We start from the raw sequence: 14,728 nt of genomic DNA, 5'->3' as shown, positions 1-14,728 counted from the left end.
AGCCGTTATACTCTCATCTTTAAAAATCGATGCGATTAGGAAATATTTCGTTCTAATCGACTTTAGTCGCTCTATTATTAATATTACTACTAATTATAAAGAGTCTACGTTCTAGAATATCGATATATATACCGCGAAAATCGCCGATTCTATATAATATAGTTAAATCTAAATAATCGCGTAATTAGTACTAAGTCGTCGATATACTTTTTATTATAAAAGAAATATAATTAATCTACGTATTAAGATACTAAGATATTATATTATAAGCAATTCGCTTAGCTAATAATAGCGTTATATTAAGATACTATATATACTATCTTAATAATCTCTAGTTAAATTATTTCCCTTTTAATATTAGGGCGGTCGTAATTAATCGAAATTCGCGATGATTACTAATTCTTTCTCTACGCCGCTCTTCTATATACTTAAAGTTATTATATATTAAGATAATACTCGAAGCCTACCCTATCGTCTATACGTACCGCTCCGCCTTCTTTTTTAAATCAAATATTCGACGCTATAGCGTTAAATATAAAATAATTAAATTAAATTAATATAACGTATCGAGTACTTATCGTCGAGCTTCTTCTTAATATAAGTAGAGCTCTAAGATAGTCTAAAAATTCGATAATCTATAGAAGCGTATCTAATAATAAAGGGTTACTAGAATAAAGGCAGCTAGCTAATAAATTAAGATATTAAAAGAATTTACCTTTAAGAAGAGATAGTCTTCTCGATAAATAGCTTAAAGTAATTAAAGCTAACGAGATATTAACTCGATTATTACGAGAATAGCATCTTTAAAGAGCTATAGACTACCAAACTCGATCTCTTTCGCGGGAAGATAGAAATCGCCAAACGCCTAATAACGCGCTAATATTTCGAGTTCTCGATATAATACTTCGACGACTAATTTCTAATCTTAGATTATTATAAGTTCGCGCTTTTTAAGCTTTACTATTCTATTAAAATCGATATCTCTAGAAAACTTAATATATATAAAGTTTAGAAAATACTTTTACGCCACCCGGAATACGTATATACTTCGATATTTATATAGCGCTCTAAGAAAGCGCTTTACATCTCAGCTCACATCGTATAGTATTTTTAATACACGTTTTATCTTTTCTTTATTCGAGTATCTAAGATAACGCTTTTTCTTTTCTATCGACTAGCTTCTAGATTTTAACTATTAATTATTTTAAGAATACTCGTTACTAGAGAAAGGCTAAGAGGAGAAAGGCGTTATAATATTTAAAAATATAGAATTAATATTACTAGCTAGAGCGCGGCGGCGTCTTTTAAATAATTAGCTAAAGACTTCGGAAAGAGGTAATAAGAAGCGAGCGGGTATTATAGAACTTATTAAGAGCCTAATAAGTGGAGATATAGTTTTCATTTCGACGGTGAATACTAGTAATTATTATAACGCGCACTACGTGTAAATAGCTAATATTAATATTAATATTAATATTAATAAGAAGTATTATAGCGTAGAGAGGCGAGGGATAAAAAATTAATACTAGATAAAACCGCGTAGCGCGATTTTACCGACGTTCAATAGTATAATATAACTACTTTTAATCGAGATAAGTTCTTCATTAATGCTATTAAGTACTTAAAATATCTACTTTTAAAAATAACTTCCTATTCTATAGAATAATCTTTCTATCACCTATACTCGAATTTATACTAATTTAAACGTCCGTAACGCCTTAAGACGATAAGCTTATACTATCTACTTCGCTATTACTCGATCTTTATCTAGAATTATATTCGTATACTCTTAAATGATTAGATTATTCTATATTATTCGATATATTAACGCCTAGCTAATTAGACAAGTTAGAAAGAGCTAAGTTTCTACTAGAAATCTATAAGAAATAAGGCTATATTTATTAATAAGTTCTAATAGCGTTTTAGTTAACGCAGTTTACTTAGCGTATATAAGCGCTAAGATTAATTATATATTAGACTTCATATTATCTAATATCTCGCTATTCTCTTAAATATATACGAATTAAGATAGCACCGTACGTTACGCTAGCGCGCCTAGCTCAGTAACGATAGATTTGTAGAGGATTTCGAGCCTTATAACTCGCACATCACCCCGTAACAATGACACCGATACGAAGTACCCGAATCAATAACTATCCCTCTTTTCTATTCAAAGCCCCTTTATATCATAAATCGGGCTATTCGTAAATACCCCGCGCGACTTAACCTCGTCCTACTATTCTTTAATATAATAATGAAATCTAGAGACTATCTCGATATAGCCATTAATAATTTCATTATCTAAAGAAATCGATCTCTGAATGATGTTCGCGCCATAACCATACTGCAGATATATTAAAATATTTATATCGAGATAACGAAAGAATATAGAGTTTCTAGGCTGAGAAAATTTCGTATAATAGAGATACGATATTAAGCGTATATTTTAATCTAGTCGAAGATACGCGTAAAGAGTTTAATAGATTGGGTCTTGCCGGATAATTTACTATATTAATAAATAAAACATTATTCGAACTTAACCTTTATTTAAGACGCTATTTCATTTTGTCTAATAATAAAGATATATATTAAACTCGTCGATTATAAGTCTACTAATTTTAGCTTTATAACCCTCTTTACTAATAACCCTATTTTATAATTATTAAAATATATTCTTAACGATAAGATTACCTATATTAATCTAGATATTCTATATATTCTTTCTATTAATCTCGATAATAATAAGCTATATCTACTTAGCGGTTAACGGACTAGTAACGTTATCTCTCGTTACTCGCTTTATATATACGCTATAGGCGTCTTCTTCTCGCTATAGCCGCGAGCTTATTTATCACTAAGTCTTAATATTCGACTAGATCTTAAAGACATCAAGATCGCGACGGTGATCTCAACATTTTCTCAGTCGATATCGAAGGTCTTTTGTGTTGTAATGCTTGACCTAAAGATCGAAGAGTATATTAAAAGAACTTAAATAATTATAGTAAACGTAGATTAATGCTAATTTTGAAGCGATAAGAATACGAAGCGCGTCCATTCTTCTCGCATCGCCTACCATATCGATCGTAATAGGATTCTTTCGTTTTGTCCGCTTTAGGAAATCACTGGAAAGACCCTTGCACTTGTATATAGATCGAGTCTGTTCCGTCATAGTAATATCTTCACCATTATCCATACAATCCGTATCTTCGCTATTCGAGTTCTCGTTATTATTAATATCTTTACTTTACTAATCAATTAACTTTATAATATCGCTCTTACTTCTTATCTCTATAGCCTTTTTACGAAGAGGATATCGCCGTCTTTTACTGGAAAGAGAAGTCAAATGATTATCTCGGTTTCGCTTAGGCCGTACTAAGCTTACGCGTTCTATATCTAACTTCTTAAGTTCGGCGTCTATAAGCGATAACGATAAGCGAAGCTAAATAGCCTTCTTATTATTAATATTCTAAAGGTCTTATTAGTCTTTAGAAATGATTTCCCTAATATTAAAACGCCCGGATTAAGTATATCTTAGTCTTCTTATAATAAGTACGACTATTATATACGTCGCTTTAGTATATAAAAACCGCTTAGCCGTATAACTAATATATCTAAGATAATTTTCATCTAGGTTTATTAACGCCCAGCCCTTAATAGCCTACCTTTAGGCCTTTCGGATAGTTATAACACATTTATTCTTACGATTTCGATTTCCGCTTACCCGCTTTCGTAGGTTCTTCAGAAATATCGAATTCAGAGCATTACAGACGTCATGCTTTATATTAAAATTAGCTTTTTAAAGTCCGTCGTTTATTATCATCCCCCACACCTCTATTAATACCTCGTTTATGATTTTCGAGCTATTTATAATCTTTTCTAGTATATCTTCAATTAATGTTAATTATACTCTATCGTCATCAGCTTGTATAATTAGATTATGCGTTCTTTATTTAATATTTTAAATTAATACTTTCTCTAAAACTTTAGTATTAAGAGCGAGAATAAAGTTAGATATTATAATGTAAGATTAGAATAAAATTAATGGCCCGAAGAACTAAAAGAAGTTATTAAAAGAATTTAAAAGGTAAAGTTAATTTAAAATATTTTGAAATATTTTAAAATATAAGAAAAGGAAACTTACGAATAACGAAAGTGAATATTAATAAAGGTAATAATAATAATAACTAGATCAACAAATAGCAATTATTACATTTAATCAACTAGTATATTTTACTGGCGCTTTTTAGTCCCCCTAAAAAAATCGCAAATTTTAAAATTAGAAGTTGAAATTTAGGGGGGAGGGGGGCTATTTAAATTATATCGAAGATGGAATATACGGTTAAGACGATAGTACTATAATTTTAGATTTTAAATAGATATTAAACTGTAAAGGCGCGCGGCGCGGTTTTATTATATATAGGTTACTAACTCGGGCTAGTATCGAAGCTCGTATCTTAAATAATAATATATAAGCTATATACTCTAATATTAAAACGCAAAATCGCGCGGCGCGCTTTAGTCGTCTATAGCCCTTTTCTAATCGCGGTTTATCTTTACTTATTCTCTAATATATAAACTAGACCTAGCTCGCAGTCTACTTTTTTTTTTCAACTTTTTTAAACTATTTTAGAGATTATATTGCTTTAATTACCATCATTCGATTAGAATAAGTTCATTTATTCTTTTAATAGCCTTTTCTTTTACTTTATTGCCATAGCTAATACGAATATAACCGCGAACGACGACCAGGCTTCCCCTAACGCAATTACTACCGCGATAGCTAATAGTGAGTTACACGATAAAATGGCTGGTAGTGAGTTGCACGATGGAATGACTGGTGATAAGTTACACGATGGAATGACTGGTGATAGAAAGCAAGATGGAGCTTTGATATGGATCTAATATCTCTTTTATATATATTATTATTAACGTAGCTATTAGCCTAGTCCCGGCTCTAAATTAGAAGTAACTTAATCTGAGAGATATGTAAAGGGCGTTTTTCAACTAACGAGGAGGCCGAGGCAAGTAATGAGGATGCCGGGACCCATTCGATTCGCCTTCTCCGTTCTTTCCTATCGAATCTCATGTTAAGAAATCAAAAGGCCCTTCTAGCGCTATTAAGAAGTCGATTAAATAGAAGAAAGCGGTTTCGAAGTCGAAGAAGGGGCTCTAAGAGAATAAATCTACTTAGAAATCTAAAGATAAAGGGTTAAAGAGAGCGTATAATGAATCTACTAATAACGGATTCGATAATATAATAATCTCCGAGCCAACTTTTATGAAAAAAAAACGCGGGGTATTAGATATAGCGAAGTTAGTTAAAATAGTAATAGTCAAGTTCTTCACGGATTACTATGTTCTCTATGATTCGGAGAAGGAGAATGTGGGTAATCCAGTCTCCCATCCGCATGTTAAATTCGACGACTATTTCTTATACACCCTCTTTATACTCGCGGATATTAAAGATCTTAAACTTATCCCTTAAGGCGGCGTTCGCCTTAATAATTTACATATTACTATTATTATTAAATTTAAGTAATTTAATAAGAAATAGCTAAATACGTTCTAAAGAGCTAAATTTAATTTAAACGATATAACTCGTAGTCTTCGTAATCTTTTAAGATATACTACGAAAGCCTATAAGAAGGCGGGTAACATCGATATTAATGGTAAGATTCTTATCGAAGAGGATAAGGGTTAATATTACCTTTAGTATTAGAGACTTTATATACTAGATAATTAAGAGAGTCTAAATAAAAATCTTTATTTAAAGCGACTAAGTTTCGAAAAAGATCTTTATATCGAAGTAATTTTTAAGAAAAGCTATTCCGCAGCTATTTAATCTGCGCCTGGCTACCCTAATAACGACGTATTTCTTCTTATACTAGATTTTATACGGTTATCAAAAAAAGGGGAGGAAAACGAAGTTATATTTGCGAAAGCTATCTTATATAAGAAAGAGAAGATATCTAAGAGGTTAAAGAAGAGTAAAGTCTCATCTAATCCCGCTAAGAACCTTCGGAAAAAGAGGCTTTAAGTGACGTAGCATTTAACGAAGGAATTAGATAAGAAATTAGTTACGATCGAGGTAGTTTTTTATAGCTTAATTATATAATAACTAGGTGGATTTTATTAGATAGTTAATAGATAGATCTATATAAATCTCATATAGAATCTTTAGAAGTAATAAATTTTATTAAATATATATTCAATTAAGTTAATATATAAATCGCTAAAAGATCTTATAAAAAAAAAAATAATTTTTATATTTTTTTTTTTTTTTATTTTTTTTTTTTTTAAAATTTTTTTTTTATAATTAATTTTTTTTTTTTATATATATTTTTTTTTTTTTTTTTTATATTTTTTTTTTTTTTTTTTTTTTTTTTTTTTTTTTTTTTTTTTTTTTTTTTTTTTAAGAAAGTTTTTTTTTTTATTTTTTTTTTTAAAAAAATTTATTTTTAATTTTTTTTTTTTTTTTTTTTTTTTTGTTTTTTTTTTTTTTTTTTTTGTTTTGGGTGGAGGGGGAGGAAGGGGGGGGGGGGGGGGGGGGGGGGCAACCCGGGGGGGGTTTGAGATTTTGGGACGTTCTGAGGGACTGAGGCAGTACCTTAGTCCCCAGCCTGAAGTGATTAGTCAGCACGGCTAAGGGTCACCCGAGGACCGAATGCCATCGGATAAGTTCAGGTAGATAAGGGTAATGGTATTAAAGCACCGTAATGCCTAATCCTTTTAATTAGTTAGGCAACGAATCTGACAACGAACTCCTTCTGCCTCAATCCTTCCATAGCATCACTCTCCTTATTCACACTTTCGACAACGAATAATCACCTACAATCTCTTCAATTCCGCTCACGGACCCCATCTCTACTCCCCTCAAAGCTCCCGATGACATCCGCGGGGCCATGGGGGGCCGTCCCTGAGGCACAGGGTGTCGCCCAGATGTTCGAGAGACAAGCTGAGAAGGTCGAGGATCACATACCTCAGCAAATTGAAGACAAATTACCATTCGGTCAATCAAGACCTTCTACCGCAACCGACACTTCCAGCGACCTCGGCAGAGATACCGCCGCCGAAAAAGATACCGCCGCCGAAAAAGTCACCAAGCTTGTCCGCAAGCTCACCCAACAATCGAGCGGCGACCCCGAGCTGAGGAGATCCCTCATCGTACAGTCTGTCAAGACCGATGGAGGCAATTACCGGAACCCTTTCTTAGATGCTAGTGATCCTGCTCTCGACCCAAAATCTGGACAATTCAAGCCGGAAAAATGGGTGCGGACGTTGGTCGGCCTCCAGTCCCGCGATCCCGAGAGGTATCCTCAGAGGGTAGCAGGAGTATCCTACAAGAACCTGAACGTGCACGGTTTCGGTAGTCTTACGGATTACCAAAAGTATGTTGAGGACAAATGTATTCAATCATCACTAGCTAATCCGATCCTCTTCCAGGACATTCGGCAATTATCCTCTCGAGATCGGCTCCATCTTTAACAAACTCACGGGACGAGGCAAGACGAAGATTCAGATATTGCGGAACTTTGAAGGACTGGTCCGCAGTGGAGAGATGTTGGTTGTCCTTGGTCGTCCCGGCTCCGGATGCTCTACGCTACTCAAGACCATATCTGGGGAAACTCATGGCTTCTTCATCGATGAAAAATCGGAGATCAATTATCAGGGAATTCCCAAGGAAATGATGCATAAGGACTTTCGGGGCGAATGCATGTACCAAGCCGAAGTCGACGTCCATTTTCCCCAATTGACTGTTGGACAAACCCTCAACTTCGCAGCCCAAGCGAGGGCTCCACGCAATCGGATCCCAGGGGTCACTCGTAAGCAATACGCCGAACATATGACGGAAGTCATCATGGCAGTCTTCGGCATCTCACATACCTACAACACCAGGGTTGGCAATGATTTTGTCCGCGGGGTCAGCGGAGGGGAAAGGAAAAGAGTCAGTATTGCCGAGGCGTTAATCGGCGGCAGTCCTCTCCAGTGCTGGGATAACAGTACCCGTGGCCTGGACAGCGCCACTGCTCTCGAATTCGTGAAAACTTTGAGGTTGTCAACAAGCCTGGCAGGATCGACTGCTGCAGTGGCTATATACCAAGCTTCCCAAAGCATCTACGACATATTTGATAAGGTGGTCGTTCTGTACGAGGGTCGCCAAATCTACTTCGGCCACACCACCGCCGCAAAGGAGTACTTTGTAAACATGGGCTTCCATTGCACCGAAAGAGCTACCACCGGAGATTTTCTCACGTCGTTGACCAATCCAGGCGAACGAGTTGTTCGAGCGGGTTTTGAGCATCGCGTTCCGAGGACGCCAGATGAATTTGCGGCCGCCTGGCAGAATAGCGACGCCCGAGCTCGGCTTTTGCAAGATATCGCGAACTTCGAGCGGGAATTCCCCTTGGGCGGCGAGCAGGTGCAGAAGTTCCAAGTCTCTCGCAAAGCAGCGCAGGCGAAGAGGCAGCGCGTCAAATCCCCGTACACTCTCTCTTTGCCCATGCAGGTCAAACTCTGCATGGGTCGAGGATTTCAGCGGCTTCGAGGAGACATGAGTCTGTTCTTGTCCGGCGTCCTCGGCAACTCTGTCATGGCTTTGATAGTCGGCAGTGTCTTCTATAACCTTCAACCCGACACCGGCAGCTTCTACTATCGAAGCGCCTTGCTCTTTTTCGCCATCTTGCTTAGCGCCTTCAGCAGTTTTCTCGAGATTCTTACGCTCTATGGGCAACGGCCAATCGTCGAGAAGCAAAGCAAGTACGCCTTCTATCATCCACTGTCAGAAGCGATTGCGGGAATAATCGTCGGTTTGCCTGAAAAAATCATCACTTCGATCTTCTTCAACCTCACACTTTACTTCCTGACCAACCTGCGAAGGACTCCGTCGGCCTTCTTCATCTACTACTTGTTCTCCTTCGTGGTAGCCTTGACAATGTCCATGGTGTTCCGCACCATCGGAGCTCTGTCACGCACTCTCGCGCAGGCTATGGCTCCTGCTGCCGTGTTCATCTTGGCCTTGGTCGTTTACACTGGCTTCGTGGTCCCTGTAATAGACATGCATCCTTGGTTCCGCTGGATCAACTACTTAGATCCAGTGGCGTACGCTTTCGAAGCCTTGATGATCAATGAGTTCCACGACCGCCAATTTGCATGCACCAATTTCATACCCTCAGGTGATGCTTACAACGGCGTTGCCCCGGACCAGCGTGTGTGTAGCACCGTGGGTTCCGTTGCCGGACAAAGCTATGTCAATGGAGACACTTACATCAACACCAGCTATGCGTACTACCATTCACATCTGTGGAGGAATCTCGGTATCATCTTCGCAATGATGATAGGCTTTTGCGCCATGTACCTAACAGCTACGGAGTTCATCTCATCTCAACGCTCAAAGGGTGAAGTGTTGCTGTTCCGTCGTGGTCAAACCCCTGCCATAGCAAAGAATGGCGACGAAGAGGGCAATGTTGATGATCGCCCCACGGCTCAGGGCACTATTGCTGAGAAGACCCTGTCAGGTGGTGATGTCCCTCCGAGCATTCAAAAGCAGACGGCCATCTTCCACTGGCAAGCTGTCAATTATGACATCAAGATCAAAGGCGAACCAAGAAGGTTGCTTGACGACGTAGATGGCTGGGTAAAGCCTGGGACTTTGACGGCCTTGATGGGAGCTTCAGGAGCGGGCAAAACAACGTTGTTGGATGTACTGGCCAGTCGTGTCACCATGGGCGTTGTCAGCGGACAGATGCTAGTCAATGGACGTCAACGAGATAGTGGCTTCCAGCGAAAAACCGGCTATGTTCAGCAGCAGGATCTTCACCTTGCCACAACTACTGTTCGCGAAGCTTTGAACTTCAGCGCCCTACTGCGACAGCCGAAAACCACGCCAAGGAAGGAAAAGCTCGAATACGTCAACGAGGTGATCAAGGTCTTGGAGATGGGTCCTTATGCCGACGCCATTGTTGGTGTTCCCGGCGAGGGACTCAACGTTGAACAGCGCAAACGACTCACCATCGCAGTCGAGATGGCTGCGAAGCCTGCGTTGCTTCTGTTCCTTGACGAGCCGACTTCTGGCCTCGACTCCCAGACTGCATGGGATATTTGCAAATTGCTTCGGAAGTTGGCAAGCAATGGCCAAGCCGTTCTATGCACTATTCACCAACCTTCGGCAGTCCTCTTTCAGGAATTTGATCGTTTGCTGTTCCTTGCAAGTGGCGGTAGGACCGTTTACTTTGGAGACATAGGACACAGTTCGAAGACTTTGACTGACTACTTCGAGCGCAATGGGTCAAGGGAGTGCGGCGTTGAGGAAAACCCTGCCGAATGGATGTTGGATGTCATCGGTGCGGCTCCAGGGTCACAAAATACGATTGACTGGCCTCAAGAATGGCGAGACTCGCCTGAGAAGCAGGCTATCAGAGACACGCTTGCAGACATGAAGCAGAGGCTCTCCAAGGAGCCAGCTGACAAGGATCCAACAGCATTGCGCGAATTCGCCGAGCCTTTCAACGTTCAGCTATACGCCGTTACCAAGCGTGTATTCGAACAGTACTGGCGGACGCCCTCTTACCTGTACTCCAAGACTCTTCTTTGCGCGGCCTCGGGGCTCTTCATCGGCTTCTCGTTCTGGGATGCTGCCATTAGTCTCCAGGGACTCCAAAACCAGCTGTTCTCCATCTTCATGTTGATGACCATTTTCGGCAATCTAGTCCAGCAGATAATGCCCCACTTCGTCACCCAGCGCTCTCTTTACGAGGTCAGAGAGCGACCATCCAAGACGTATTCATGGAAAGTCTTCATGCTGTCCAACATAATCGTCGAGCTGCCATGGAACACTTTGATGGCCATTATCATCTTCTTCTGTTTCTACTATCCGATTGGCATGTACAAAAATGCTATCCCCGACCATCAAGTCCACGAACGAGGGGGGCTGATGTTCCTCTTTGTCTGGGTTTTCCTGCTCTTCACTTCAACCTTCACCGACATGGTCATAGCTGGTATGGACTCGGCGGAGACCGCCGGCAATGTCGCCCAGCTGCTCTTCTCTTTGACATTGATCTTCAGCGGGTAAGCCTCAGATCCTTTCACTGCCTTCCTGAAACCCATTACTGACAACCCTTCCAGTGTCCTCGCCGGTCCCACCGCTCTCCCAGGCTTCTGGATCTTCATGTACCGCATATCCCCTTTCACCTACCTAATTGACGGCATGCTCTCCACCGGCCTGGCCAATAACGCCATCGTCTGCTCCTCCATTGAACTCGTCAAATTTAACCCTTCCCCCGGCCAAACATGCGGCCAATACATGTCCACCTATATAAACCAAACAGGTGGTTACCTCACCAACGACGACGCCACGGCGAATTGCGAGTTTTGCTCCGCTGCCAGCACCAATGTCTACCTGGCACAGCTCAGCTCGCAATACTCGACCCGATGGCGCAATTTTGGGATCATGTGGGCGTACATCATCTTCAACGTTTTCGCCGCATTGGGGCTGTATTGGTATGCTAGGGTTCCGAGGAAGCAGAAAGTTCAAGAAGAGGCGCCGGTCGATATGTCGAGAACGCAGACGGCGGCGTCGAGGGTCTCGAGGGTGGCGACAAACAACAATGAGAAGTCTGCTTGATCTTTGGCGTCAGGAGAAGCCTTGAAATATTCTATATCGCGCTGCGGTAAGGGGCGCCGAGAAGGGGAGGCGATCTTAAAGGAGCTGATCCTATGGGCGTCCCCATAATGCACATAACACCGGGCACGCTCGCCTCCATGCACAGCTGCTCTTTTCTTCTTGGACAATTATGTTGTCGTAGCATAGAATTTACATAAACTCCCTTCCCTTTCCAACAAACTACCCTTTTTTTTTTCCCCCCCTTCCCCTTTACAATATCGCACACCCGGAATCCTTTCCCCCCTCCCTCCCTTCCTTCCGTCGCACCCATCAGCAAAGTGTCATCGTCGCCGATACGAGAGCGATCGATGAATCGGCACGGCGCGTGCGATGTAGGTCGTTGCTGTACTGTGTAGGTAGGTGGATGGTATCGGATCTATCCATTCATCATCGTTTGTGGTCGTGTGGTGTGGTGAGGCTGGATTGGGTTGGGTTGGGTTGGGATATGATGATGATTTTTTCCTTGGGGAATGAAGGAAGGGAATAGGGAGGGGGGAAGGATGGAGGTGTGCGGGTTGGATTTGCGCTGGGTGAGGATGATGGGAAGGAGAGGGGAGGGAAGGGAAAGCAGGGGAGGCGTTGGTGGTAGATATTCATGTGGCAGATGATAAGATGGATTTGGAAGAGCTATATCGACAAAGATCCTATCCACCCATCCCGATCGTCATCCTTTCCCATTATGTACCCCAGCCGCACCATCCCCTGCAGACCGATCAAACCACACTTCCCTTCCTCTCCACATCCTCCACGATTTCCGGCGCCAGTGTTCCCTTATCCGTGAGACCCATCTCCGCGGCGAAGGTGCTGTGCGGCACCCACTTGGCTGAGTTCCTGGGTGTGGTCTCCTCCATCATACGGTCCACCTGTTCAAGGGAAAGACCCTTGGTTTCCGGGATCAAGAAGTACGCGTATATGAAGCAGCAGACGCAGAGGGCGCCCCAGACGAAGAACACTTTGGGGCCTAGATTGCCTTCGTCCTTGTCGACCATGTAGGGGGTGATGACTGAGATGATCTGGTGGAAAATCATGTTAGCACTGGGAAGAAGAACGGCGATGATGGCTGGAGATGACTTACGCAGTTCCACAGCCAATTGGAGGCAGTTGACAAGGCGACACCGCGGGAGCGGATTGGCAGAGGGTAGATCTCGCCTACAACAACCCAGGCACCAGGACCCCACGTAGAGGCGAAGAAGAAGATGTAGATGCAAATGAATGCGATTTCGGCCTTGACGGTCGTCGGATTGCCTCCGTCCGCAGTCCCTATGATGGCAACAATGAACTCACAGATCACCATGCCCAACGCGCCCCAGACCAAGAGCGTACGGCGTCCGAATCGCTCAATGGTATAGAAGGAAATTGGGGTCGAGCAGACGTTGACGAGAGTGGTGATCAGACCGATGAGGAAGGGGTTGCTGATCGTGCCCAGCTGCTGGAAGAAAGTGGTGCCGAAGTAGAAGATGAAGTTGATACCGGTCCATTGCTGCATCATCTGGAGCGATGTCCCGAGAATGGTGCGGCGTAGGTTGCTCTTTTGTACCCAGAGGGAGCCCTTGAAACAGTTGGCCCAGCTGGTGAAGTAGCTGCCTTGGGGTATCATTTGCAACTCGTACTCGTGGTTGGCGACGATTTCAGCAAGTTCCGTCTGCACGAATTCCGAATCGCGAGGCTGGCCACGCAGACGGCCGAGCACATCGGCAGCACGGTCGATCTTGCCTCGCTTGACAAAATAACGGGGTGATTCGGGAAGGAAAAAGAGACCGGTGGCCAGGATGATGGCCCAGAGCATTTGTAGACCGATTGGGACACGGTAGGAGGCGGTCGTGGTGTAATTCTGCGTGCCGTAATCGACGCAAGAGGCGAGGAGCAGGCCAATGGTGATGCAGAATTGGTATCCCGACACAATGGCACCGCGAACCTTCTTCGGGGCAATTTCTGACATGTAGAGGATGATGATGGCAGAGACGAAGCCGATCCCGAAACCGGCCACGAGACGACCGGCAACCAGCAGTCCATAGGTGGACGAGGCGGTTTGTAGTATGACACCGATGATAAAGACAATGCAGCCCAAGATGATTGTCGTGCGTCGACCGGTGAAGTCGGCGATATCACCCGCCATGAGGGCCCCGAAGAATGTGCCGGCCGAGAGAATGGAGACAATGAGAGATTTCTCCCACGAGGGCAGCGCGAAGCCACCGGGATCGGACCCGGTCTTGGCATTGAATCGAGGGTCGTTGGGGTCAAGACCGGTGTAGAGGTGAACGAAGTAATTCATGCCGATGACACCGTTGATGTAGCCCGAGTCGTAGCCGAAAAAGATGCCACCGAAAGCAGCGAAGGCACACATCATGTAGGCTTTGAGGGTGACGGGGGCCTCGATCCGGCCTGTGTCGGCCGTGGCGACGAGGCCTACAACTCCTCCCGGCATGGTGGCGGTCCTGTTGCTCGATGAGTGGTCGATGTAGTTATTGGTGAGTGGGTGGAATGAGATGCCTCACAGCGTGACTAGCTGCTGCTGGCTGGCAATCAAGGAGAGTGGAAGAGGAGAGAGAGAAAGAGAGAGAGAGAGAGATGAAGAGACGAAGAAGGAGAAGATAGAGGGAAGGAAAAGTGAGGGGTCAGTAGTAGTAGTAGTCGAGGATGGAATACTGGGGATGTGGAGATGGTTGATTTATAGTACTTCACTTTCTGACCTTTCTGCTTTCTGCTTCCCGCTGCAAACGGGGGGGATGTTGAAGTGTGGAGGTGTGAGCAGGTGATTGGAGACAAGTGAAAAGTAGATTGTTAGCTAAAGTGTGAGGAGTGAAAAGCGATTGGACAAGGGATGGAGAGAATCATTCGGGAATCATCATGTGCTGAACAAGTACCGTTAAGTAAGCTGTCAAGTTCTGGTAGGATAAGGAGATATGCTTTCTCATTATTGGTGGACAAAGAAGAAGAGTTTGTCTTAGCTTCTTCTGCATGCATCAGCTTTGTGCCTGTAAGGCTAGTGAAGCACTAGTGGAGAAGTCATGCCCCGCACCTACTTTACTTTACTTTACTTTACTTTACTTTACTTGACTTTACGAGTAA

General features: G+C 42.6%; 2 protein-coding genes across 2 annotated transcripts; one reads left to right on the top strand and one right to left on the bottom strand.

Moving 5' to 3' along the window:
* Positions 1 to 6,885: 6,885 nt before the first annotated feature.
* On the top strand, positions 6,886 to 11,620 carry HO173_010993 (uncharacterized protein; the record flags this gene model as incomplete). The annotated part of the gene is made up of 3 exons (XM_037312878.1): positions 6,886 to 7,388; positions 7,444 to 11,064; positions 11,122 to 11,620. The coding sequence occupies 3 exons, from the start codon at positions 6,886 to 6,888 to the stop codon at positions 11,618 to 11,620; spliced, it is 4,623 nt and encodes a 1,540-aa protein (XP_037160310.1).
* A 752-nt stretch (positions 11,621 to 12,372) lies between these two features.
* HO173_010992 (uncharacterized protein) lies at positions 12,373 to 14,084 on the bottom strand (the record flags this gene model as incomplete). Its single annotated transcript, XM_037312877.1, has 2 exons — positions 12,373 to 12,672; positions 12,735 to 14,084. 2 exons carry the CDS (start codon positions 14,082 to 14,084, stop codon positions 12,373 to 12,375), a joined length of 1,650 nt encoding a protein of 549 aa, XP_037160309.1.
* Between the last annotated feature and the right edge of the window lie 644 nt (positions 14,085 to 14,728).

The sequence above is a fragment of the Letharia columbiana genome (assembly GCF_014066305.1).
Source record: "Letharia columbiana isolate WasteWater2 chromosome Unknown Sc0000054_s0, whole genome shotgun sequence".
Taxonomy (NCBI): Eukaryota; Fungi; Ascomycota; class Lecanoromycetes; order Lecanorales; family Parmeliaceae; genus Letharia; species Letharia columbiana.
This window is presented reverse-complemented; position numbering and strand designations above follow the sequence as displayed.